A 25,119-nucleotide genomic window follows, 5' to 3' on the forward strand; every position below is an offset into this window, starting at 1 on the left:
GGTTTTTGAGGCGATGGGAGTCCCCCCCTTTTTCTACTCTCTCTCTCTTCTCTGCCTTGTAGTGCAGGGTGGCGCTAGTGTGAAGGAACCACATACAAACAGAGCCTTGCTCAGTAGCAACAACAGCAAAACATTGGCAGGACCTGCAAAGTGCTGGCAAACTGCAGCACAACACTGGAAAACATCCACGATTAATGACTTCTTGAAGACATCCTGGACCTGAAACATCCTGCTGGGATTTGTGATTATTTATTTATTTATTTATTTATTTATTTATTTTTGGGCGTCCAATAAAACACACAGCATCTCCAAATGAGACAAACCGGGTGTGCACACATACATAAAAACATACTCTCACCTGAACAAGAACAACAGGTGTCATGAAATACCACAGGCTGTCAGACAGTGAAGGCCTGCAGGGATGCGGCAACCCCTCAGGTACATCATGGTGGGAGTTCCTGCATTCAGAGAGGCAAGGCTTCCCACCAGCAGACCCCTCTATCAAACCCTGTGATCTGGGAATACCCAGTTATTAATGAACTGGACAGGAATGGTTGCTCTCGTTTCAAAGTGTGCTGACTGAAGTGAAGAAGAGAATTCCAGAGTGAGCACAGGGGGGGGGGGGGTTCGAGCTGTGATCACTGTAGTATGAGAGTGAGTGAGTGTGTGTGTGTGAGTGCTGCACAGACCTGACTACACTTGTCCCGTCCACAACAACACAACAACAGCACAGCACTTGCACAGCTGCACTGGAGGGCCTACAGGCCTCAATGGACGGGGGTCAATACAAACCCTGTGGGGACCGAGGCATAGCAAATCAGGGGGAACAGAGCAGGAGGAGGGGGAGGGGGCGCACTTTCCTCCTAAAGAACACCAAAGTTTAAAGAAAACTTCATTTTTTAAAAATATTTTCTATTCACAGTTATCTCCATCTGCATTTTAAAAACACCCCTACACGTTTTACTTTTAAGCACAATCTCTACAAAGTCCTCATATGCTGTGCATACGCTCTGTAGGGGCAAACGGCGGTGCAGTACCTACCCAGCTCTGGGATTTTGGGAGCCAGTCCCTATTGTTCAGATCCCTCCTCCTGCTTGGGAAGTGGGAGGACCCGAAAAGGCGTCGCAAAAGGGAGAATTGTTTGAGAGCTCAGTCATCCAAAAACGGCCTTTCAATGTGAGAACTTGGGGGAGCCGAAGAAAATGTCGGTGGCATCGCAGTAAATTACTAAAGCAGCAAAGGCTTTAGAGGGAAAAGAGAAGCGAAAACTGCTGTGTTTTTTTCCTTGGGGGACTTAAACGCAGGAGAGACGCGAAGAGAAGATCGCCTGGTTAAAACGAGGTGCGAGCGCCGAGCAGTGCAAGTTTTGGTAAGTTTGACCGCTTCGTGCGCTCCGTGTTTTTTACGGTGTTGTTACAGTTTTATACATGAACGTATCGGCTATGTTGTGTGTTTTCCGACTCGTGTGGGCACTTCACCGGCTCATCCGTGACTCTGTTTCAGAGAAATGTGCGACTCTTGGTGTTTGATCACTAGTTCGTTCATGCTGGCGTCTCTGCTTCGATAGCCGCATTTGTTTTGCTTTTTTCCTCCGCTTTCTCTAGCCTTATGGTCCACAATAACTCTGCTAAAAGTTCCCGTGACACAGACGTGTATTATTGGGACGCACCTCGAGGTCAGATTTTGGATTTGAAGTTGCTTTTTATATATATAAAAAAGAAAAACTTGACTTTGGTTTCGGACTTAGCCTGCGCCTTGGTTGGTCTCGCGTCCGTATTTTTCCCCAAAGTTTTCCCCCACTTTTCTGGCGACTATTTCACCACGATGCGTGTTTATGAAGAGCTACGGACCTCTCGTAACACGTCGGGGAGATTCACGGCTGTGTGTTTAGGTATACTTGCGTTTTTCTTTGGGAAAACGTGTCTACGTTTTGCAGGCCGCAGCCTATAGTCGCTCCCATAGGGTAACAGGAGACAGACATGGTGAGCGCTGCCAGATTTACCCCATATCATCATCATCACCCTCAGCATCGTTGTGGTGAGGTATAGAAAAGCGGGTGAGCAGTGACCTCCGATGAGTAGATTTGTAAGGAAGTAGAAGGAACGAGAGCCAATTCTCAGAGTTTTTATAAATAATTAATTTCTTTTTTTACGGTGCTGCTTAGCCATCTTTAAAAATCCTGCCCCTTCCCTCCCCCTGAAGTTTATGTACTGCTATCAAAGTTGTTGGATCTTAACATAACAGTTTGGTTACGTTTACGCATTAGACCGCAATCTTCTATTTTTTCCCACAACCCTCCTCCAAGTGCTCAAAAAAAGCCCCGACCAGATTGTATGTTTCTGCTGTCATCAACAAACCCAAACACTGCTACCTGAGTGGAGTCCCACTCACTCCCTCTCACCCCCAAACCAAAGTCCTGGTGTCAGACTAACCTCATTAAAGCCTCCAGTAAACTGGCACCTCTGTTGGTGAGAAACCCTGCATCCTGCCTCGCTGTCAGGAGACTCTCCCCTGATGCCATCCCCTCATCCAGGTCTGATTTAATGACCAAATGTTCGTCTTGATTCCCCCACCCGAGTTTTGAGCGCTGGCCAAAGGCTGCATCACCATGAAGGCTCCCAGGGTGGAGGGAAAGGAGGTAAGGGGTGGAGAGGAGGCGGATGGAGGCCTGCAGAAACAGCCGCAGGGGCTCGAGTTTCCAACCCCAGGTGTCGTTTTGTTATTTGGATTAGTCTACATTTAGCCTCCACTGCCTTGCATGGAAGACGGCTTCGCGATTCAGTGACAGACATGGCATCAGACAAGAGGGCCCGATTGTTCCCGCTGAATCAATGTCACTTGGATTAAAAGTCGAAACGAATGGCCTGGCCTCCTCCAATTAGGCGCACAGCTTCTGGGCGAATTAATTGGTCTCAGTAAAAAGGAGCCTCTTGTTTGGTAGCAGGGTTTGTTGTTTTTGTTGATCATCTCTGGCAGGCGGGTGGATCAAAGCTGAACTAAATGATTCCTGTCTGATTATCTGCCTGTTTCTCACAGGGCTTTGGCCCCATTGATTGCTGATGTGGGGAATGGGGGGGGGACAGTTATGGGAGTTGCTAATCAATCTTGTGCAATGCTAAGCAAAAATATTGGAGCTGCTGCTACTGTGGGCAGAAACTATCATTTTTAAACAGTTTATTTCCCCATAAAAGTTTTTAAATACCATCTTTTATTGACTTGTGATCATAAACCACGTGTTAAAGATGGGAAAACACATTTTTGAGCAAACATTTCAGATATTTCTCACAGTCCTGGCTTCTTAGAAATAAGTCTTCTGATACCAAATTACATTTTCAAAAGTTTTTGGTTATGTTTCTCAAGGCGGTGCCATTTCTCGTTTGTAGACTGTTCGTAAATGAAGACTAACACGCTTTCATACAGTAAAGCAGACTCAACATATTATGCTGCACCACAGGCACGTTTCAAGCCTCTATAATATGTGTGTTACACTGTAATTAATGTTAAAAAAAACATACAAAGTTCCTATTAAGTTGCTTTTTTTAAAAATTTTTTTTTTTTTTTTTACATTTTTAGGACTGCGAATGAAGACTATATGGACAGGAAGCTTGCTTTATTGTCTTTCGGTTACAGTTTCATGTGGCTGTTACCGGCAGAACCTTCTTTTTCTTCAGTGAAATTAAATTTCATTGATCTTGGTTACCTGCCAGACAGACAGTTTTCCCCTATTTTGCCTGTTGCTGGATAGATTTCATCCATCCTATAGGAGCTGAGCTTTCGTATGTGTTATAGCCTGTGAGGAAAAGTTACTGTGTGGATTTGGGTCTGCCGCCAACAGAAATACAGTTTCTCACTCGTATCTTAGCTTTGCTTCCAAATTAACTTTGCCATGTTGAGGTATGATGTAAGATATGAAGGCAAAGAGGACAGGCTTTAACTAACCCCTCATGCAGCCGGGAGTGTTTTCACATCTGGGTTTAAATCAAAGTCTGCAGACGTAAATGGATTTTAAAGATGCATTTCAAGATTGCGAATAGCCAGCAGATCCATAAGGACCGCTGTGCGCTCGCGCTCGGGTTTTGGGAGCCAAAAGTTTCTCACTGTGGTTCTGAAAAGCACCCATTGTATTTGTAGTGGGTGTAACATCCGTGTTAATTGACAAAGGTGAAGAAGAAAAAGCTCCATCCTGGGGGCACGCTTTCATCTCTGACAGCAGGTACGCTCATGCAGTCATAACAGCCTGCAGAGAGAATCTGTAGGCCTTTGCTTGTGTGTGTGTGTGTGTGTGTGTGTGTGTGTGTGTGTGTGTGTGTGAGCGGTAGCTACCCTCCCATCAAGATCATCTCCTTCCACTGGAATGTATTACTTGTCACCTGCGTGGTGGTTTTGAGATTAGTGCATTAGAAAAAGGGTTACTAAAGACTGGAGAGAGAGAAGTGTGACTAGTTTACTTCATAATTTCAGCAAAAGTTTTTCTGGGTTAATGTACTTTTCATAAACGAGCGAGGAACACACTCATCACCAAATAAGGCTGCCTCATTTTCCACTGCCAGACATTATTGGCCTGTTGACATACGGTGCATTAGTCCTCCCGCACTGACAGATTGGAAGCTTGGACTTGAGCCTCGTTCCCCCAGGAGGGTTTCTGTGTCCAGTCAGACATCAGATAACCAAAGAGGGACACCTGGACTGGCAGGTGGCCGGGGTCTAGGCACCTCCCCTGGGGCTGCATACCTCTGTTCTCTTGATCCTGTCAGCCAGGACCACAGAGTGAGAGGGAGAGAGGAATGTGAGGAGGGAGGTGGGCGAAAAAAAAAGAAAAGGGGGGAACTAGAAAGTTTTGACAGTGTTGGAGATGCTAATTAGGCTGTGATCAAGCAGATTATTGAAGAAGGAATGAAGATAAATTAGATGCAATGAAAGAAAGGGAAAAGTCTGTTGAACAAGAGATGGTTGTTCAGCTTTTTCCATTACAGAAGCCCGCTTTTAGGCTATGTTTGCCAAACCATATCTGTACGTATGTGTTCAGTTTATACACATATATGTATATCAAAAACAGCCAATGTCTTAACAGCTTTATAGAGATTATCCAAAGCCTTGAAACTAGTTGAGTTGATCTGCTTAAAGTAAAAGTTCTTGATTGGATAATGAAGTTACCCAGGGCGTACTCTCATTCTCGCTCTCTTACACAAACACACACACACACACAAATGCACATTGAGAGTGCGGTATGAGTGTTGTTAGATCATTGATCAACTCCAGACTCTGGTAAGAAAGCTGTGTGTGTGTGCAGACAAATAGTCCTGTGTGTGCAAAGCAGATATTTGGACAAAGATTAGGGGGGTGTTATTACGAGCCAAAAGCAACCCAGACGCTCTAATAGATCATTCACACACATGCTTAAGATTGCATTCTGACTGGAACCGCTCGGTTTAAGCCTCGCAGTCACGTTCCTGCTCTTTCTGCTGTCTTTCATGCACGCAGTTGGAAAAGTTTCCTCCCTTTCGTTGGTTTCCTTAAGTTTCTCACCTTTTGCGTGCGGGCTCGCTGAGTGTGGCGCGCTGAGCCTGCACGCACGCTGGAATAATAAGTGCGCTGTATTCTTTTTCTCCAGCTTGTGTTAAAGATCAATAAAAGCGGCAACAACAAAAAAAAAAAGCTGGAATCTGGGATGTATCCCAGAGCTACAACCAATAATCAGATTTAAAGTGTTGCCCCAGAGAGCAAGAACTCATCATCGAAGAATGTCAGACTGGCAGGAGAAGACATGATTCAACAGAATAAATCACTGGGCACCAGATTAGTGAGGTATTGGGCCCCTGAGGTTATCAGTGCTGGAATTTTCCATCGACAGCGCGGCTCTGTCTGCTGTCCAAATTGTATCTGTATGAGGTTTTTATTTTATGCAGGATAATGCACATCCGTGGCCTTGAGTGACAGGACAAATGGTAGCTCTGCTTTACTGCGTCTCACAAATCCTGCTCCTGAAACTGAGAGCTCTCTTTGAAAAGAGCCTCCTCCAGCTGTTTCCCTTCCCAAGAATGTCTTTGAGATGCAGCAGCTTTCACTCGATAACCATGAACTAGGCTGTCAGGCGCTATTGCACCATCTCAAACTCAGTTGATGCGGCCGAACCCATCGCGTTCTCTTCACGTTCCTGCCTCTTATCCATTTCCCAATTCATCCTCATGTCTGTTTTTTCCTATAACCTTCTCATTTGGCCTGCTCCTTCTAACTTTACAGTCTTTCTCCATTCCCTCATCTCTCTTTCTGTCACCCCCCCCCCACCTTATCTCAATTTCCTAATGCCTCCTCGTATCTGTTTTTCATATAATATTTCACCCGCTCTGCTTTTCTCTTCCTTCCTTCATCTCCCACTGAGAGTTGTAGGGCCAGTCCCCCCCCCTCCCGGTTCCTGCTGAATAATGGGGAGAAATTGCTCTTGATTTATAATTGGTTCCATTCACTCTGATGCATGAGCTGCCAAAAGAGTTGGGGGGCCCCCTTTAACCCACCCCGTATCCCTCCTCTCTCCCTCCCCTCTCTCCCAGCGCCGCAGGAACACACAAAGAGCAGGCTGCATATACGTACAGCTATGAAAGTCTATATTGGCATGCGTGAATACCGTGGCGTGCGTGCGTTTTATTTCTCGGGCTTGGGATAAGTGGTAGCCTGTTTTTTAGCGTGTTGACATTTGGTGTTGGAAAAACTTCCTGAGGTCTGCATATTTATGTGCCTCTGTGAGTATACTTTTACCATGTAATAGGAGTTTGTGTGATTGCTTGCTTATGTGTCACAGAGTGTGTGTGCTTCTTGTGCAAGGAGAGAATGGTTGTGGGTAAATGAAATATGTAACTGCATGCACGCGCGTGTGTGTTTGTGTGATGAGTACTGTGAAATCCTGGGTATTATCCTTTTTTCTATCTGTCCTCCTTTCCTTCTTGGCATCCTTCTATTCTTTTAAAAAAATATTTCTATCATCCTTTTTTATATCCATCCTTCTGTCCTTGTATCCTGCCGTCTATCTTTCTAACATTTTTTGCTATGCGTCTATTTGCTTTGTTATCCTTAATTCTATCATCTGTTTCTATCCATCTTTCTGTTCTTCTAGCTTTCTATCTTAATCATTCTCCATATCCTTATTCCATAACAATAATGGATACTATTCCTTATTAATATGGAGTAAGAATATGGAATGGTCTCAGTGTTCTTCTTCCTGTTCTTCTGTACATCTTTCGCTATTCTTTTGAATTCCTAACCCTGGTATTCTATCTTTTCTACTCCTTTCTTCCTCGCTCCCGTCCTTCCAGGTCTAACTAACTCCCCAGGAAGCCTCTATGATCCAGTCCTGTTCCCATGGCCTTGGTGGGCACGCTGGCATCCCACACCAGGCAGAAGAATGTGGGTGGATGTGCTCACCATGGCACCGTAATTAGCTCTCCGTGGTTAATTCGGCTTCGTTATCTAAATTATGCAAATGCTTCAGTGCCTAATTGATTAGAACGCCCCCTCCTCTACATGGCAGGCCTGTCCAGATCCCTCTCGTTAATCCCCGAGACGCACTGTAGCTCGTTAGTGTCGGTTTGGGGAGGGGGTGAAGGAGGGCTTGGACGGGCGTATAGCTCGTTAATACTTTGTGAAGCGTGCGTGTGTGTTTGAGAGAGCGTATTATGAAGGAGGAGGGAGTAGGTTCTCAACCTCGTTAGGGATGCTTTTGATGTGTAATTTTATGGCATGAGAATGAGTGATGTTTTGAGTGGAGGATTTGAGCTGGCCCCCTCTCCACCTGTTGGGCAGCATTTTTATGCCAAGGGGGACTCCATAATGTCCTCTTGTCTGCGGGGGAGTGGAAAGAGAGGTGGGAATCGATTTTTAGACTTAGTCTCTGCCAAGTTTTGGTGTCGAGTTGGCAAAAGGGAAAACAACGGAGGTTGTCCGCTTCAGTTTTTGCATCTTCCATTCTGCATTATAGTAGAGATGGGCAACATCCAGAGGTACACGCATTAATACTAAAGTAACTAACACAAAACCGCATGTATTTCTGCCCAGTTCTATTCAGATTATATGTACATATTTGAGTTTTGACGTTTTAGGTGACCAAAAAAAAAAAATCCATGTGCAGAGTTAGTGCGGAAACAGCTAAGTGAATAGTCTGCAAAACTAGCTGGTTTAACGCTGGCATCTCCAGTGTCAGCATGTGCTCCCTCTCTCCCGCTCTCTCTCCCTTTTATTATTGCAGAAAATGAAGTAAAAATATTTTTGCTTTCAAACTGCGAGTTCGACAAAACAAGACTTTTGATTCTGTCTTTTTGGGGGTTTAGGAAACTATACATGACTTTCTAAAGTTGGTTAATCGGGTTAGTCAATAATCCATGTAGCTTTTGGGTGAAAATCTTTAGGTGTTGGACTCTAGGTTTAACAGAACAAGGAAGTCATTGACCAGAAACTAACATGTGACGCCTGTCTCAGTGTTTTCTTGAGAATTTGTTGGAATAAAAATCCCCTTCTCATCTTTTATGTAGTTGCCCTGTGTGATGGTCTAATGGTAAACCGGATGTGGTTGTGTTGGACCATGTGCGTCCTCCTCCTTTACTCAGCACCAAAACCCCGGCCAGGCTAAGAGGCCAGCCAACAGATTGACAGAATGAGGAGAAAATATGTTGAGACATTCAGCGTTGCTCTCACACACGCTCCCTCGAACACAGCCGCTCATTGATGAGGCTCTGCTCTCTCCTCCTGCTCGCCTGCCAGTTGACATCCTCTCTATTAATTTGAGTCGCTGTTCAGCTTTCTCAGTCAACCTCTCCACCCACCCACCTACCCCTGCATCCATAAAACCCCCTTCACCCGGCTCACATCAGTCTTTAAAGGCACCGAACTCTCTCTCCTCCTCTCTGCCTCCACAAACTCTCCACACACTACAGAAACCTCTTGGTCATTGAGCACCCCCCCACCCCACCCTCCCTCTTCTCTTTGGTCATTGAGCAGGGCCCATCAGCTCTTCCCCGGACCCTTCAGAGTAGCGTCTCCCCTTTCTCCAGGGGTCTGCGGGGTCTTTGTCTGTGCACCGGCTCACTGCTTTACAATGACTCTCCACTCTATTAAGGTGCGTTCTGCCTGTTAGCGTCGCCAGGGGCAACCGGCCTCCCGCATGACAGCTATGCGGCGTGGCATTGTGGGCTGCGGGCCTGAGCGGGGCAGTTGAACCCCCGGCACTCCTAACACTTGACACCGCATGTGTTTATCTAAAGGGGGGGCTTTGTGGTGTTTGGAGAACCTTAAGGGAGGATAGGGTGGGGTGGAGGGGAGGGGAGCGCACGGGTTGTAAAAAGACGTAAAAACTGGGGGGGGAGGAGGGAGCGCAAGAGGGGACTTTGGGGAGGTGATAAATATTCAACAGCTCAGCTCCTCACGAGAAGTTACTACCCTGATACCCCTTCACTGCCTCCTCTCTCTCCTGTTCGTCTTCTCCGTGCTAGAAAGCAGATGGAATGTGAGAGCTCGGGGAGGAGGCTCCAGTCGGATTTTATCCAATTAGCAGGGTTGTCAAAATGAATTTATCCACAGAGGCAGGGGCACAATGGGACCGGCAGTGGCCCAGGAGAACGGGGGCCCCGGTGTCTTTACTTAGCACGCTCACAATCAACTTCTGTCAAGTGTCTCTGCCCCACAACGGCATATGAGACACCGGCATACCTATAGCTCGTGATGCATGCCTGCACACCACCGCCACAACCTCTCACTGCCTGCTGTTTGTGCTTTCTCCTCGCCCTCTCCAAACGGGTGTTGGAGTAAGAACACGCACAGAGTAGCTTCTTCTTGTGGTTTCAGAGTATGCAAAATGGGCAAATGTCCGTTTTAATTCAAGTGACGCTTATTTAGGTATCCGAGGGCGAACACGTGGCTCTGAGCAGACATCCGTGTGCTTGCCAATTTTTCGTGACCTTGCAGATGCTGCACAACAAGGACACAAAGAATGGATGCCTATTCAAGGCGGACACCATGAGGACACAAAAATGGTATATTGCTAGTTTGGCTGTCCACAGCTATCTGTGTCCAGTAACCGATGGTGTTGGTCCACCACATGGTAACTCTACTGGAGGGATGGAATGTAATTCTTCCAAAACATATTCCCTCATTTGTGATATGATGAAAGCACTTTTTAAAAGGTTGGCCATAATACAATAAGATTCATAAGTTTTTCATATGTTTTTGCCCCCGAGGACACTCCCACCAGGATAGAAATGTTTAATCGTACTATTAAGGTGATCACTCCTTAGTCCTGAAGGCAAGTTATTAAGTGTTCACAGCAAATTGCAAGTCAAGACACCTTTAAGATCTCCCTGTGATGACCATTAAAATACCACAGCAGTCGAAGATAATCCCTTAAAAACTCCTCCCATGAAAATGAACTTTTTAATCACGATAAACCAAGATGAGTTTAAAGGGTTTGAACAGAACTGTCTGGAAAGGATTTTTTGTGCAATACATGGATACATGCCATTATAACATTTTCTCTATTGACACCTTTATAGATGTAATAAGCATCAAAGTCTTTTTTTTCTCCCTAAATTTCAAAGGGAACATGAAGGCACTGAGGGAAGGTAGGAAAATCTGAACCTGCTGAAACCACAAGAATGGATCTGATAGAAGAAATCCTGCAGAAACTCTGTTTAATATGGATCTGTAGCAGTGTATATGCACAATTATGTTATAAAAAGTTGATTTTTCACATTTTATTTAATGCATATGTTGCATGCAGGCCCACCTGTTGCAGGGGTAGGTTGAAAATCTTTCAATAATGTCAGCAAGTTTAGACTTTTTTTTTAATTCAATACTTAAATGAACAAAATCCTTAATTAAACTAAAAAAAAAGCTATATTACCCAAAAGATAAATATTAAAACAGCTGCCCAAAATCTAAAAATCACAGCTGTCATTGTTTGCTGTCTCTTTTACTGGTCTACATCAAAACTGTAGCGAGTCTAGTTTCAGGTCCTTACTGTGACTACAGAAATGGTTGCACTCTAGTCATACTTGTTCAGTGGGACTGGCAGATTTGAACAGTTCACAGAGTTCCCTCTCTTGTACTGTCACTAAAGTATGTCTCATATACCGCAAAGCTGTTCGCACAATGTGTTTGCCATGCGGCGTCGTTCCTCATGGTAGGGCTGTAACAAAACAGTCACAGGCATATGTGCGCACAAACAGACACACACGTGCACACGCACACTGCTTTTAATTTAGGGGAGCTGTCTGTGTGTGTGTGCGCTCTGTTTTTTATCAGTGTCGCTGATGCGTGGGAGGCTCCTCTTTCCCTCTCTGGCTTCTCTGGGAAGGAGTGATGGAAAAAGTTGGACATGGATGTCAGGGCAACTCTTCATCTTGACGCAGGGTATCCGCTAAGCAAACACGGGACCCAGCTCGCTAATGAATCAGACCAACAGACACACTCAGAGAAGCAGGGCTGTTTTTTACGGGAGTGATATTGTACGAGGTGCCTTTGCAACAAAGCTCTGTCCTTCGTCTGATTGCTAGTGCTTTTATTTTGAAAAGAACGAGAAATCGGACATGTGGGAGGGCTACGCGCTGAGGTAGCGTGTCCCGCTGTGCGTGTCGTTGGCAGACCGGTTTGTGTAGTTGGTTTATGGTTAGTGACTCTTACAGTCGGGACAGGTGCTCCACAGAGATGTAGGTGTTTTTTATGGGCAGCTGTACTGAGTTGTGTCCATATAGTGACCAGCCACAGAAGCCACAGGCCTTCAGCTCTGCTCCCTCCTGGTCCCCACAGTAGCGTGCTGTTTGTTTACAGAGTGAGCCTGCTACTGATGAGCCACTTTGTGTGGACGAGTGATTAAATGAAACTGTACATGTATGTAGGGCTGACACTAAGGGTTATCCTCATTCTTGAGGGCTTGTCACAGATAAACAGAAGGTCTACACATGTGTGAATCTAGAGAAATCAGTGATTGGAGTTTTTGTCTAACAGGGTATTAAGACAAATTTTGCATCAGTGCTAATAGCATTATGTAGAGTTACCACTCAAATCCAGTTCCCTTTTGCTTTTGCGGGGGTTGTAGCATCTTAAAATCCAACACCAAGCAGGAAGCATACAAAAACAACTCGAACACTGGAGCATTTAGCAGCTAAAAAAAAAAAGAGAAAAAAGTTCTGTTTCTGTGTTTCTTGGTGTAAATAAACTCGATTCATTACGGGGCTGACTAATCATTACTGCGCCACGCTGTCTTTTCCACGCAGAGCGCTGCTTTGTTGCTGTTGATGGCACGAGAATTAGTCATCTGAAATTGTTTACGCATTCATAATGTGCAATTAAAACGGAGCAGAGAGTGATGTGTGGCCTTGTGGAGCTGTTGCAGCTGCTTTTCCATCACCCCACCGCTCTGCTCGTTTTCATGTGCCAGGCAGCCAAACTTATATATATATATATTTTTTTTTTTTCTTCACTGCTACCATTAGATGATGAAGGTGCACTGTAAAAGTTTCCATTCTCTTACTGTCCTGCCTTGGGACCCTTCTCTGTGTGTGAGCGCGCTGGTGTGCAGGCAGGCTTCATTAATCATCCCCTTTGCCTTATTAAGCTCAGAACAAAAATGCATGTTCAGAGTTGCGTGCCGCTTCCACTTCTGCAGGTTCCTCGCGGGACCGTTGCATGTTCGAGGACATGCGTGCATGTGAGGGAGAGAGGGAGTGAGTGGGGAGAAAGGGGAGATTTAGTTTTGCAGGACCACCCTCCTCATCCTGACGGGAAGTTGTTAGTTTAACCTGACAGGAAAGAATTTGGGAAACTTGGCAGCAAGGGGAGAGAGAGAAAAGCTCCGCTCTCTCTATATTAACCGTTAATAGACTAACCATTACCAGCGACTTCTCTATTTGTATTTTAAGTATCCATCTTATCCTCACTCCTTACTGCTTGGATATATATACATTTCCACCCTGTGCCTCCCTCCCTTCTACTACCTCTCATTAGTTGCTCTTTGTCCAAACTCTTGAAAGCAGCCTGTGTGTTTTCGTCCTCTCCTCTATCTTCTTCCCTCTCTTCATACCGCTCTACCTGTATCGGTTACACCTGAGCAGGAAGGTGGAGGGGTCGGGTTACGCCACGCAGAATGAGGGCGCCCCTTTGATGAGCGTGGGCTGGATGGGTGCGGGCGCAGCGGGAGGAGATGGGGTCAGCGGTGAGATGGGGGCTGACAGAAAAGAAAGGCTTTATTTGTGTCTGGAGTTTTTCTGCTGAGCGCACCGCCTCGCCTGGCTTGTGTTTCGTTAGCGGCCGCCTGTTCGTGCACGTGTGTATACAAGTAAAATTCAATCAGAGGGAGCGGAGCGCTGTTTAGATGGAGGATGCGTGTCTCGGTGCAGTTCTGCCTGTTTGCTTCAGTCAGGTTTGACTGAAGCAAACTGACTAAAGCCTGTTTTGCTCAGTCTGTACGTGACCTTTCTAACCACCTCCTGTTGTTGTGTGTTTCAGGGGGTAGTGTATGGAAGATGTCTGGAAAGCAAGACTGGACTCCGTGGATGAAAAAGAGAAGGGCTCCAGTGTTGTGCGCTCTTGGCGCAGTACTGCTGTGCTGCCTGCAGAGCGGCGCTTCACTCACCGGTGAGTAAACAACATTAGCTTGTGAAGTACTGGACCCCACTCTCCCTGTAATCCCAGTGCCTATTTCCTCTCTCTGTGTATTAACAGTAGGCAACGTAATAATGAAAATGTTTTCTTTTTCCATCCATCTGTCTTCATGCCCTCAGTCACAATTTGCTGTGGCAGTTTTCTACCTCACTCTACCCTCAGTTACTGAGTGCCTTTACACACCTGATGCACAGTAAGTCCTTGCCAGGGACAAAATATTCTGGCTGAGGCACAGCGAGTGAAATGTTATGTATCTGGCAGCAGGTACAGCAGTTTGTTTGAAAGAAATTGGAAGGTGGGAATAGTGTGCATGAGCTGTTCTTGCTACTAAAAATAATGCAAGTATTGTATATGAAGCCACGGCGATTAGCTCATTCACTGATTCAAGCAAAATTTGCAACCAAAGAAGCCAAACATTTGTCTGGGAATTTGCTGCTTTTCTTGGTCTGTTGTAGGAAATTTTGTGGTTTAATCACGTCAAACTTTGCTTTGGATTTCCAACTAATCAAGAAAAGAAATGATGGCAAACATACATATGAGTTGCCCGACGTGTAATGAGTCATAAATATCTTTTATACGCATGCTCACATGAAGAGTTTCTAATTTGCATCTGAATCCTTGTTGTTAATCGTTTCCTCAGACGAGGTGCCGGCGTTCAACGAAGAGCCCACATCCGTGGTGCAGAAGCTGGGAGGCAGCGTCACCCTGCATTGCAGTGCCCGTCCCGCCTCCGCCAACATCAGCTGGCGCCTCAACGGCAATGAGCTGGTAGACGGAGATTTGGGTGTAGTGCTGAGGCCCAGCAGCCTGTTCATCCCGGTTCTCTCCAATCAAACTCTTGGCAGATACCAGTGTGTGGCCAGCACCAGCGCCGGAGCCCTAGCCAGCGTGCCTGCTAACGTCACTGCTGCCAGTGAGTAGCCACCCACACGAAGCTGTGACAAATAAACACAAACAAAGGGGCCCCTTTTTGGTTTGTCAGAATATCCAAAGAACGCGTTGGACTTTTTTTCTTTTCTCTCTCTCTAAGTAGAACAAAAGCAGTGAAGGGGCGGCATTTGTTTGCTTTAAACCTTTACCAGTACATCACTGTAAACCTCGTACTTTTCCACTACTTGTGGTTTTGGGGAGAAAAAAAAAATATAAACCTACTGCAGTTTTGGTCCTTCCAGTGAGAATCTGTTGCACATCAGTAATAAGTGGATTAACTCTGCACAGTCAGGCAGTTTTTCTTCTGTGTACTCAGACAAAAAACAGCTGCGTCAATTTAATAGAGTTAAAATAAATGATTCCCCATGCTGACGTTTTTAGTGCTTTGCTAGTGTACGGTGTTGTATTTGATATCCATTGTGGGACTGAAAAGGGGGCCTGAAACTGTGAAACCTGAGCTGGAGGAATGAAGGGGACCCAGGGGCCAGTCTGAGCAAGCGGGGGGGGGACCAGCAGGACTTAGCTTGGAGGCCCCCCTACCTTCATTGGCCCTTTGCTTTCCCCACAACACCACATTCCTCACCGCAGGGCCCGACAGCAGGACTCGCCAGAAGTTATGGCCCCGTAATTGTGCTGAGGGCTGAGTGGAGATAAGAGTGGACAGAGGATATAGGTATACGCCCCAACAGAGCACACCATTAGCTAGGGGGGCGGGGAGGGTGCTTTTACCAGTATTGTTTTACGCGTAGGGATGTGATGTATGCGGCTGCAGAAACTGGAAGCTGTTTTTAGGCCAGTCGAGACAAGATCCTGACACGAGACGAGACGTGGTGTCACATTCTCTGCCTCCTCGGATCCCTCCACAATCATCTTCACACGCATTTCTCCTCGCACGTTTTTCACTCTTCACCCTGTCACTTTCTCTCAGCTCGCCTCCTTTCATTATCGCCGTCTCCCTCTCTCTCTTTCTCCCCCCCATCCTCCTCTTTTTGTCATCTTCACCTCTCTCGCTCTTATTTTTCTTTGGGTTTTCTCCAGAGGCTGTAGCTACAAAGGCATTAAAAGTTATTGATTGCTCCAATAGTGGATGAATCACGCTGGGACAACCACATGTGGAGCCAGTCTGTTCGCCCCGCCTTCCCAAAAAAGCCTCTTTAATTTAATAACTGCTTCTCCTCGGCCACCCCCAAACCGCCTAAGGAACTGCTCCGTGGGGAGTGTGTACGTGCTTGCCTGTCCTTGTGAGCCCTCTTAGTTGTACGCACATGTTTTTTGTGATCAGGATACGTTGACTCCAGACCCTCCACAGTATCCGACTCCGAAAAATCTGCGTCTTCTTGGCATCACTTAAAAGCTCCCCCGCTTGAATTCTTGTGCAGACAATCACCCTCCTCCTTTTTTTTTTTTTTTTTTGCCGTAGAAACATGTATCTGCACAACGTGAATGCACAACACGTTGCTATAACGTGTTATAATTCAAAGACGTGCGCGCGGGACTCCTGTTGCTGCTGCACATAAAGATGATGAATGTACTGTCTCTCTCTCGCTCCTTCTCGCCCTGCCAAGCAGCCGTGGTGCGGGAGGTCTGCTTCACTTTATGAATGCCATCAATCCTCCATCCATGCAGGATGCACTCACAAGAAACATCACATGCGCGCGCTCGCGTGCACACCTGAGAGGCTCCCATGAGGGGATTTTTTTTTTTTTTTTTCCTGTGAAGAATGCGGGGCAGTAGAGTTGTGAGAGGGGGCGTTAAAAGGTGTATATGAAGGAATTTGGGAGAAACAGCCAGGAGAAGGAGGAGAAAGGTAGAGTGGGGAGATATGAGGTGGGGGAAGGGGTGTCTGTAAAAACAGCACCTGATTGATTTTGCAAATGGAGCGCCGCACGGCCTATCCTTGAGGTTTTTTCCCCTTCAGCACACCCCGCTAAGCTTGACATGTCCTGGCTGGGATTCTCATCTTTCAGAATAAGAGCTGACACAGGCATAGGGTTGTGTTGTGTGTTTGTTGTTAATGTGTGCGTGCGTGCTAGACAATCTCCCCCATTACGCCCATTAAAGCTCCCCCAGGCGCCTGCAGAGGGGGCAGATCCAGCGTGCGTGGTGGATAAATCGGCTGCCCGCAGTGAATGTGTTTGTTCAGTGCTTTTAGTAAATCACTTTAAAGCCCCTATCAATAGATACTGTTAACTAAACTTTGCTTGTTGAATTAGAGGTGTACAAAGACTCATCAGCTGACTGTGTGTGCATACGGGCAGCTCGGTGTGCCGGGTCCAAGAAAAACACACCAGTTATAGCAGCTCTGGAAAGATTGGAGAGGCTGTGTTTGTTAAGAATAAATCAACAAAGGCTGGCAGACGTTTAATTACGTTCCTGGAGAAGTTTTATTTATCTTTCATTTCACTGTTGGACGCCTTAATGACAAATTTCTTTGGGTGTTATTTTCCCCTCCTGTGCTGTTCTCTTTGCTCCTGTTTCTTCTCTCTGTCTCATGTTAGGTTCTCTCTGCTACAAATCTAAAAAATGGCAATGAAACCCTATAGGATGGCGCTTTCTCCCCTTTGACCCCCCCAATGCCAGGCCTCCAGGCCGCTCAGGCAGGGGCTTAGAAGGTCAGGGGGCCAGATAAGTGTCTATGCTGTGCAGACCGTGTGTCTGTGGGACACAGTCACAGCACATGGCCCCGGTAATCCCCACTCCCACCATTTCCCACGGAATCTGACCCGGCTCCAGTCCCCCGGTATAATGTTTGACAAGATTAATGTGGCCTACTCAAATGTTACTGACACCAGAAAAATTAGCTTGAAGTGCTTTCCTAAAATTCCTGCGAATTTCAGCGGATCACGTAAAGACGAGCAGTGGGAAAGAAGTGGAGGTAGAAGGTTTTTTTCCAAAAAGAGGGAACATTAGAGAAGCTGTGGGAATGTGGTTACAACGCAGCAAAGTCGGACTGACATGAGAGACACCCAACATGGGAACAGCACAGTTATTATTGCTCTGAATATTGCGGTTTTGTACATCTGAAGCCGAGGAATGACTGTATACATGTGCAGTTAGACGTGATTTACACTGCATATTAAGATGATGAAAGAAGGGTGAAATGTGTTGTAGCTATGAGACGGCGCTGACTTTTCTCCTCATGTCTTTGTTGTTTTTTAGAGCTGCGGGACTTCGAGCCCGATGACCAGCAGGAGATCGAAGTGGATGAAGGCAACACGGCTGTTATTGAATGTCACCTCCCCGAAAGCCAGCCCAAGGCTCAGGTTCGCTACAGCGTCAAACAGGAATGGCTGGAAACATCCAAAGGTAACCAGCTGCTTTAATCCCTCAAGATCTTTTATAGCATTCACTCTCTCTCCTTAATTCCCATACTATCTTCGTAATTTACCGGAATGCTATAATCCTGCTATCTGACCCATCGTAAAACCACCGATAAGGGCATTATCTGGAGAATGTTGAAACATGGGAATGCAGTTGTTTATTTTTCAAACTATTTACTTCTAAGTTGCCTGGAAGAGAAGAAAAGCTCCAGTGGTTTGTAGCTGGTATGCTGATGATGCCTGGGAGCTGTAGGTACTGATATCTACCTTATCTGTGAGGAAATGAATACCACATTGAAGAGCATTCACTTGGGTCACACTCGACAGTGCCACTTTGTGGCTTCAGCTGGAAGTGCAGCTATGTATTGGAATGGCACACAGGGCTCATATTACCCACGCTGTTTCACAACATGGACTCGGTTTTTCTGTGGTTCCTCTTTGTCTCGATGGTATTTCTGATTATTTTCTCTGCTTTTCTTCTGCACCCCTCTCACTCAGACTTATGTTTTTGTTTGGTCCTGCAGGGAACTACCTCATCATGCCATCAGGGAACCTGCAGATAGCCAACGCAACACGTGATGATGAGGGACCCTACAAGTGTGCTGCCTACAACCCCGTCACTCAGGAGGTTAAAACGTCCACCTCTGCTGATCGTCTGCGCATACGCCGTGAGTCACTATTGCTCATTCAGCATGGCATTCTGGTCTTGCAGGGACGCATTTTACTCGTAGGTGCTCACACGCACAATGCCTCGATTCTTTCAGGCTCCACATCAGAAGCGGCTCGGATCATTTACCCGCCGGCACCCCGCTCCATCATGGTGACTAAAGGCCAGCGGCTGGTGCTGGAGTGTGTGGCCAGTGGCATCCCAACTCCCCAGGTCACGTGGGCAAAGGACGGGCAGGACCTGCGTCTCCACAACAACACACGTTTCCTGCTTAGCAACCTGCTTATCGACGCAGTCGGCGAGGGAGACTCGGGCACTTACGCTTGCGGGGCAGACAACGGCATCGGCTCGGCCAGCTCTGCCGTGGTGCTCTATGACGTCCAAGTGTTTGGTGAGTAAAATGAAATGTTTTTTGTTTGACTCTACAAGGTACTTTTGTTTTGTTTTAAGTTTTTTCTGTGTCATGGATTTAATAATTACATCGACTCCTGTTTGGCGGACTGGCAAGACGGGGTTTGTATGTACAGACCCCGTGTGAGTGTGTGAGAGAGGAGCAGTGTGGGCGGTGTTTTGCAACACAGAGTTGGTGGAGACAGAGCTCTCTATTCTGCACCAGGACTTGATTGAGTGTGTCTAGGTTATGGATGACTGTTTTTACAGTGATTTTCTGTGTGTGTGTGTGCGTGCATGTTTGTGTATGAATGTGTTGTGGGCTCGTCTCTCTGCAGCTGGCTCTAATTAAAGCCAGAGTGCTGCTGTAGCTGTAATGAGCTCTGTCTTTTCCCCCATTCACAAGCAGCCAACCATCAACTAGCCTGGCTCCACACACCCCCTTACACACACACACACACACACACACACACACACACACACACACACACACACACACACTACAACTGTGTTTTCTGAATCGATTAAGTCACTTATCAAGCAAGAACACGAACCATGTTGTTTCCAGCTTATAGTATTCCCACTATAGTTAGAACATTTTGGGGTTTGGATGGTTAGCGAGACAAAAATAGTTATATAAAAATGTAAATATTGGAAATTTTTGGCACTTGTAAAGCAATCTTAAGGAATCAGGAGATCAATTAAGTGTTTTGGTGTACGATTGTATTCACCGAAGCACCGAAGTTTACCTCGATTAGTAGTTTGGTCTACAAATACCAGAAAATAGTAAAATGTTTCCACACAGATGCATATGCACAAAGTTTCAGGTCGGCCTCCTCACCTCTCTCCTTCGTGTGTGTTTTGTTTTTGTTTTTTTCTTTTCCCCGCAGAGCCTCCTCAGGTGATGGTGGAGCTGCAGCAGCGGGAAGTCGTGTACGGAGACACGGTGCGCTTCATCTGCCAGGCCCGCGGTAAGCCCGCTCCCTCTGTGATGTGGCTCCACAACGCCCAGCCGCTCGCCCAGTCTTCTCGCCACCGCCTCACCCCCCGGGGGCTGCGCATCTCCAAAGTGGGCCCCCGGGATGACGGGCTGTACCAGTGCATGGCTGAGAACGGGGTGGGCAGCTCACAGGCCTCCGCTCGCCTCATCACCGTATCAACCGGTGAGTGGGTTCAGTTTGGTCATTTGTTGATGATTTTCTTTTATTTCACAGATGTTAGATGTCATCCTTCTTGTTTTGTTACAGGGACTTTATCCCGAGGGAGGCTGCCTTCCATTTACCGCCCGCTCAGCCCAGACAAGGTGCTGAGAGAGCAGCCGCCTGTGAGGCCGGGGGTTGCAGGTGCCATGTTGCCTCTAGACTGCTCTGAATTTCCAGGGTACATGCCTGCAGAAGCCCCCATCATCCTCAGTCAGCCACGCACAGGCAAGGCTGACTATTATGAGCTCACCTGGAAGCCGCGGCACGAGCACGGACCTCCTGTACTGGAGTATATGATAAAATACAGAAAGGTACTGCAAGAAGCTCATCGTCGAAACTTTTTAGAGTCACACGTGTGTTCTTGTGTTAGTAACTGAGCCTGCTCTGCCTCTCAGGTGGGAGAACTTCTTGCAGACTGGACCTCCACCAGTATCCCGGGCTCTCTCCATAAGCTGATTCTATCCAAGCTGCAGCCGGACAGCTTGTATGAGGTCGAGATGACTGCCAAGAACTGTGCAGGGCTGGGACAACCAGCCATGATGACCTTCAGAACCGGCAAAGGTACAACAACAACTGTTATCCTACTAGATTCCTTCAGTCTTCGCGCCGGGTGCTCTTTTTTTTTTTTCATGCCGGGTACTTGTGGTCAGTTCACATCAGCGTGCTGCTGCATAATCTGCCTGTAAAAAATAGTCCCCAAGAAATTCCCTTATTTGTTCCTTTTTGAGTCATGTTTGCTAAACACTGCGGCACTTTAAGGTAATCGTTATTTAGACAGCTTTAAACACATCTTAACTTTTGACTTCTCAGACTAAGGGAGTTAGAAAGTGACACCAGTCCTTTCCTTTAAAAATGACTTGGAGTACATTTCTTTAAGATGATGTGGTGTCTTATCTCTTTTGTCCACAGGTCGCAAAAATCTGGGAGTGTCAAATGATCCTCCAAAGACTCCCTCTGTTCCCTCACCAAGCCTCTCTCGTAAGCTCTCAACAGTCATGTGTATTACTGAGACAAACTCCTCTCTGATTAACAATACTAATAAATCTATTACTTTGATTATGAACAGAGCTAGATACAGTTTCACCTTCTCCTTTCACTAACAAGTCTCACTTTCTCTTGCATTTCTGTTCCCTGAAGGATGAGCTCCCAGTAAGTGCTGAACGTGACCGTTGCTGAACTTTCTCTCACTAGTTTGAGTATATTGTCCCTGTTTGTAGCGTCCATTTGACACTCTTCCCTGCTTTTCTTCAGCTCCCGAAGCCCCCGACAAGCCCACGGTCTCCACAGCGACTGAGACGTCGGCGTACGTGACTTGGATTCCACGCGGTAACCGCGGATTCCCCATCCAGTCGTTTCGGGTGGAGTACAAGAAGGTGAAGAAGGCAGGAGAGGACTGGGTGACGGCGGTGGAGAACATCCCCCCATCGCGACTCTCCGTGGAGATTACAGGCCTGGAGAAAGGTCAGCCATCTTCACACCCTGTTTTCAAAACCGTTGCGTTGTTGCTCAAAGCTGTTTACTCTGGCTCGGTGGGGGTGGGGGGAGCAGTAGGACATGTCATACCATATCATTACAACAATGATGTCCACATAATTACATTCCCATGGTCTGCAAAATTTATCACCATAATGAGTGTTGTTTCAATCATCTCAGTAATTGTTGCCATCAGTCAAAAGCACAGCACAGCATCGCATTTGCTCAGACAAAGAAAACAGACAGTAAAGTGAAAACAAGCCTCATTAATCAGCACAACAATGGGAAAACGTCACTGGCTGGTTGTAATCCAAGAGATGAACAATGCCCGTTCCTCTCCCTGTAGGAACGTCCTATAAGTTCCGTGTGGTAGCGGTGAACGTGATTGGTTCCAGCCCTCCCAGCGCCCCTTCCAAGGCATACACGGTGGTTGGCGGGAGAACACACGAACGCCCCGTCGATGGACCCTACATTACCTATAATGAGGCCATCAACGAGACCACCATCATTCTCAAATGGACGGTGAGTGTCCAGAAGGAGAGGAGGATTTCAAAAACAAGCTTGCAGTGATTTATAATGTGATTTATTCTCCCCCTCGACAGTACACTCCTGTAAACAACACGCCCATCTACGGTTTCTACATCTACTACCGGCCGACAGACAGCGATAATGACAGCGACTATAAGAAGGATGTGGTGGAAGGGGACAGATACTGGCACTCGATTACGGACCTGCAGCCCGAGACCGCCTACGACATCAAGATGCAGAGCTTCAACGAGAAGGGAGAGAGCGAATTTGGCAATGTCGTGATCCTTGAAACAAAAGGTGAGGTGCTTTGTTGGCGAAAGCTTGTTTCAGTCAGTCGGTCTTGTCTTTTACATAAGAGTTTCTTTGCTAATAGTTTTATTTTTTTCCTCTTTCTCCTTTTTTCTACAGCTCGTCCTAACTCCCAAAAGCCTCTCCCATCAGAGACTCCCACTGACCCTTGGTATGAACCGCCCGATGGAGGTGTGCCTCGCCCCGGCGACCTCCCCTACCTCATAGTTGGCGTTGTCCTGGGAGCCTTCGTCTTCATTATTGTCGCCTTCATCCCCTTCTGCCTGTGGCGGGCTTGGGCCAAACAGAGTGAGTGCACTTTGCCATTCCTCGAGTCTTTACAGGGATTAACGTCTTTCCCGTCCACATCCGTGTAATTCCTGTTTTGTCCTCATTTCAGAGCAAACAACCGACATGTGCTTCCCCGCTGTGGCCGCCCCCGTGTCGTCATGTCAGTACACCATGGTTCCTCTTCAGGGACTTGCATTAGTGGGCCACTGCCCGCTGGATACTCACATGACCGCTCCACATGGCGTGTACCCCGCCAACGGAGAATACACACCAAATGGCAAACCTCACCACCCTAAGCACTGCCTGCCAGGCCTCCAGCAGGTAAAAAAAACAAAACAAAAACAAAACTAGGTTTTAAACTATCCACGAGTTTTTATTTTTGTTTGAATATTTAATGTATGCTCGTCTGTCTGTGCAGGATGGTGTTGATTGTGATATGGAGTGTGACACGCTGCTACAACAGCCCAATGGACACCTGCCTGTTTACCACTATTCTACCAGGTGTGTTTTCATTATAACACCCATTTACTTTCTAATGTACTGGACTAACACCTTAAAATAATTCTACCAATATGAACTGGTGAGATTTAAAAAAACCTTTTTGTCCTGATTTGATGAGCAAGAAAACTGAATTTTGGGCTCAGGCTCAAGAATTTAAACTGAACACCTGGTTAAATGTTGAAGAAATTTGTTGGCTGAACATCCCAAACGTCACAACTGGTATGGACAATAAAAAAAAGTCTAATAAATATGTTTTTCTTGTTTTCTTCAGTGGCCCTGATCATCCTGATCACCCTGAGCACTCCTGCTATTCTCCAGATGACTCCACTCTCCAGCTCCTCAACTCCCCACATCAGCTTTTAGACTCACAGGAAGCGGGAGGTGACGGCGGCTTCTGTGGTGGAGACAAAACGGAGGACGTCGCTCCAAGTATGTGAGGGTGTCTCCATTAATATCTGCTCATAATGTTCTCCTTTTATTATCAACCAAACGAGCATCTTTTAAGGATGCCTTTGTTTTGGTGTTGTTGTTGAATCCTCCTGTCATCTTCTCACCATTCCTCTTTCTTTACCGCAGAGCCGGCATCTTTCCCGCTTCTCTCTCTGGAGGACGAAGGGATTTTCACCACATCCTCTTCAGCAGCCACAACGCCACAATCCCAAGATGCAGCTATACAGGAAGTGAACATCCTCCCAAATGAAGCGTCCCCCGAGGACGAGGGGACGGCCAGCGTGACAGATGCATGAGAGACTGTTAAATAAACAGTAAACAAAAAGAGAGAAAATATTTATTTTTGTATCACAGATATTTATATATTTATGCTTTTGTACATAAGTGTCCGATTATACTGTATATAAGGTTATTTTCATATTGAAAAGAAAGTGACTTTTTATTCATAGATCTCCTCACGCTATGTCACGGACAAAGGGAGTAGTATTTTGTCTTTTTGTCTGTCTGCATTTGAGACCTTTATTCCTTGTGTGAAGAAGAGTCTGGAGTCTCCAGGGACTTCTTCTCAGTTCAGCACTTCACAACTAAACCCTCCCCACCAATCATGTCCTTCCCAGCCTTCCTCCATCCTTAGTCTGGACCTTTTAGGTACTTAGCTTTACGTACAACAGAAACACAATCGGACCCAGTCTGATGCTGTCACAAGGTGCTGTTTAGCTCTGCGATATCACGTTCTCTGTCATTTCTGTATAGCAGTAACACAAATGTATTATGCATTGTTCGTCATTAACAAACTATTAACAAGTGTATGCAACATAAATCATTGTTTCAGTAGTGTACAAGAGATTATATATTGTATAGTTTATTTATTTTGTTTTGGTATATTTTTTTAAATCACTGAATGGGAGAGATTCTGGAAAATGTCTTTAACTCAGTCATTGATAAGCTGAACTTTATACTGCAACCATTTCTGTGTTTACTTGTTTGCTGGTTACCAAAAGACTGCCAGGTGAGGCTGCTGCGACAGGTGTGTCAGTATTATTCCTCCCTCACTGGTCGGTACATAAGTGTTAGTCTTTGACAGAGACATCTGCAATCAAAATGAAGGAGATCCTGAATCTACACTCCCTTTTTTTTTTCTTTTTAAAGTGTAGCTGTTCTGTGGTTGCACATGCTGGAGCACTATTGCATGTAAATAAATGCTTATGAAATTGAGTCGAGTCGTTTGTGAATCTTGAGCATTCGTTCTTTAGGCTTTTTAAAAGTCTTTCAGAAAATTTCTTTGGAAATTGGCTGCTTTTTTACTCATTTTCAGAGAAATGTTTTTGTTTTGTTTTTTGCTTGTCAAACCACTTAACCCTCATAATGAATCATCCAAACATACAAATGGGTGAACCAGGATTGTCTACACACTTTTAACTTTTGCAAAAACTCAATT

At 46.1% G+C, this 25,119-nt stretch overlaps 1 protein-coding gene across 4 annotated transcripts in view; it reads left to right on the forward strand.

Moving 5' to 3' along the window:
- boc (BOC cell adhesion associated, oncogene regulated) overlaps window positions 1-24,896 on the forward strand; it is a 48,383-nt gene extending 23,487 nt beyond the window's left edge. The window contains exons 1-18 of one of the 4 annotated variants that reach the window (XM_006794536.3): window positions 1,124-1,369; window positions 13,486-13,614; window positions 14,282-14,554; window positions 17,731-17,877; window positions 18,416-18,559; window positions 18,656-18,949; window positions 19,839-20,111; window positions 20,196-20,461; window positions 20,546-20,711; window positions 21,060-21,128; window positions 21,402-21,611; window positions 21,970-22,145; window positions 22,226-22,448; window positions 22,560-22,748; window positions 22,840-23,051; window positions 23,149-23,231; window positions 23,503-23,660; window positions 23,808-24,896. In XM_006794536.3, coding sequence (XP_006794599.1) covers window positions 13,503-13,614; window positions 14,282-14,554; window positions 17,731-17,877; window positions 18,416-18,559; window positions 18,656-18,949; window positions 19,839-20,111; window positions 20,196-20,461; window positions 20,546-20,711; window positions 21,060-21,128; window positions 21,402-21,611; window positions 21,970-22,145; window positions 22,226-22,448; window positions 22,560-22,748; window positions 22,840-23,051; window positions 23,149-23,231; window positions 23,503-23,660; window positions 23,808-23,977 — 3,165 coding nt within the window. In that variant the 5' untranslated portion in view covers window positions 1,124-1,369; window positions 13,486-13,502 and the 3' untranslated portion in view covers window positions 23,978-24,896. Of the gene's footprint in view, window positions 1-1,123; window positions 1,370-6,599; window positions 6,738-13,485; window positions 13,615-14,281; window positions 14,555-17,730; window positions 17,878-18,415; window positions 18,560-18,655; window positions 18,950-19,838; window positions 20,112-20,195; window positions 20,462-20,545; window positions 20,712-21,059; window positions 21,129-21,401; window positions 21,612-21,969; window positions 22,146-22,225; window positions 22,449-22,559; window positions 22,749-22,839; window positions 23,052-23,148; window positions 23,232-23,502; window positions 23,665-23,807 lie in introns of those variants that run through there. The other 3 variants (XM_087846150.1, XM_006794535.3, XM_006794537.3) reach the window with 3 other exon arrangements.
- Window positions 24,897-25,119: the final 223 nt, after the last annotated feature.

The sequence above is a fragment of the Neolamprologus brichardi genome, chromosome 9 (genome assembly GCF_056152115.1).
Source record: "Neolamprologus brichardi isolate AB-2024 chromosome 9, ASM5615211v1, whole genome shotgun sequence".
In the NCBI taxonomy this organism is placed as follows: Eukaryota; Metazoa; Chordata; class Actinopteri; order Cichliformes; family Cichlidae; genus Neolamprologus; species Neolamprologus brichardi.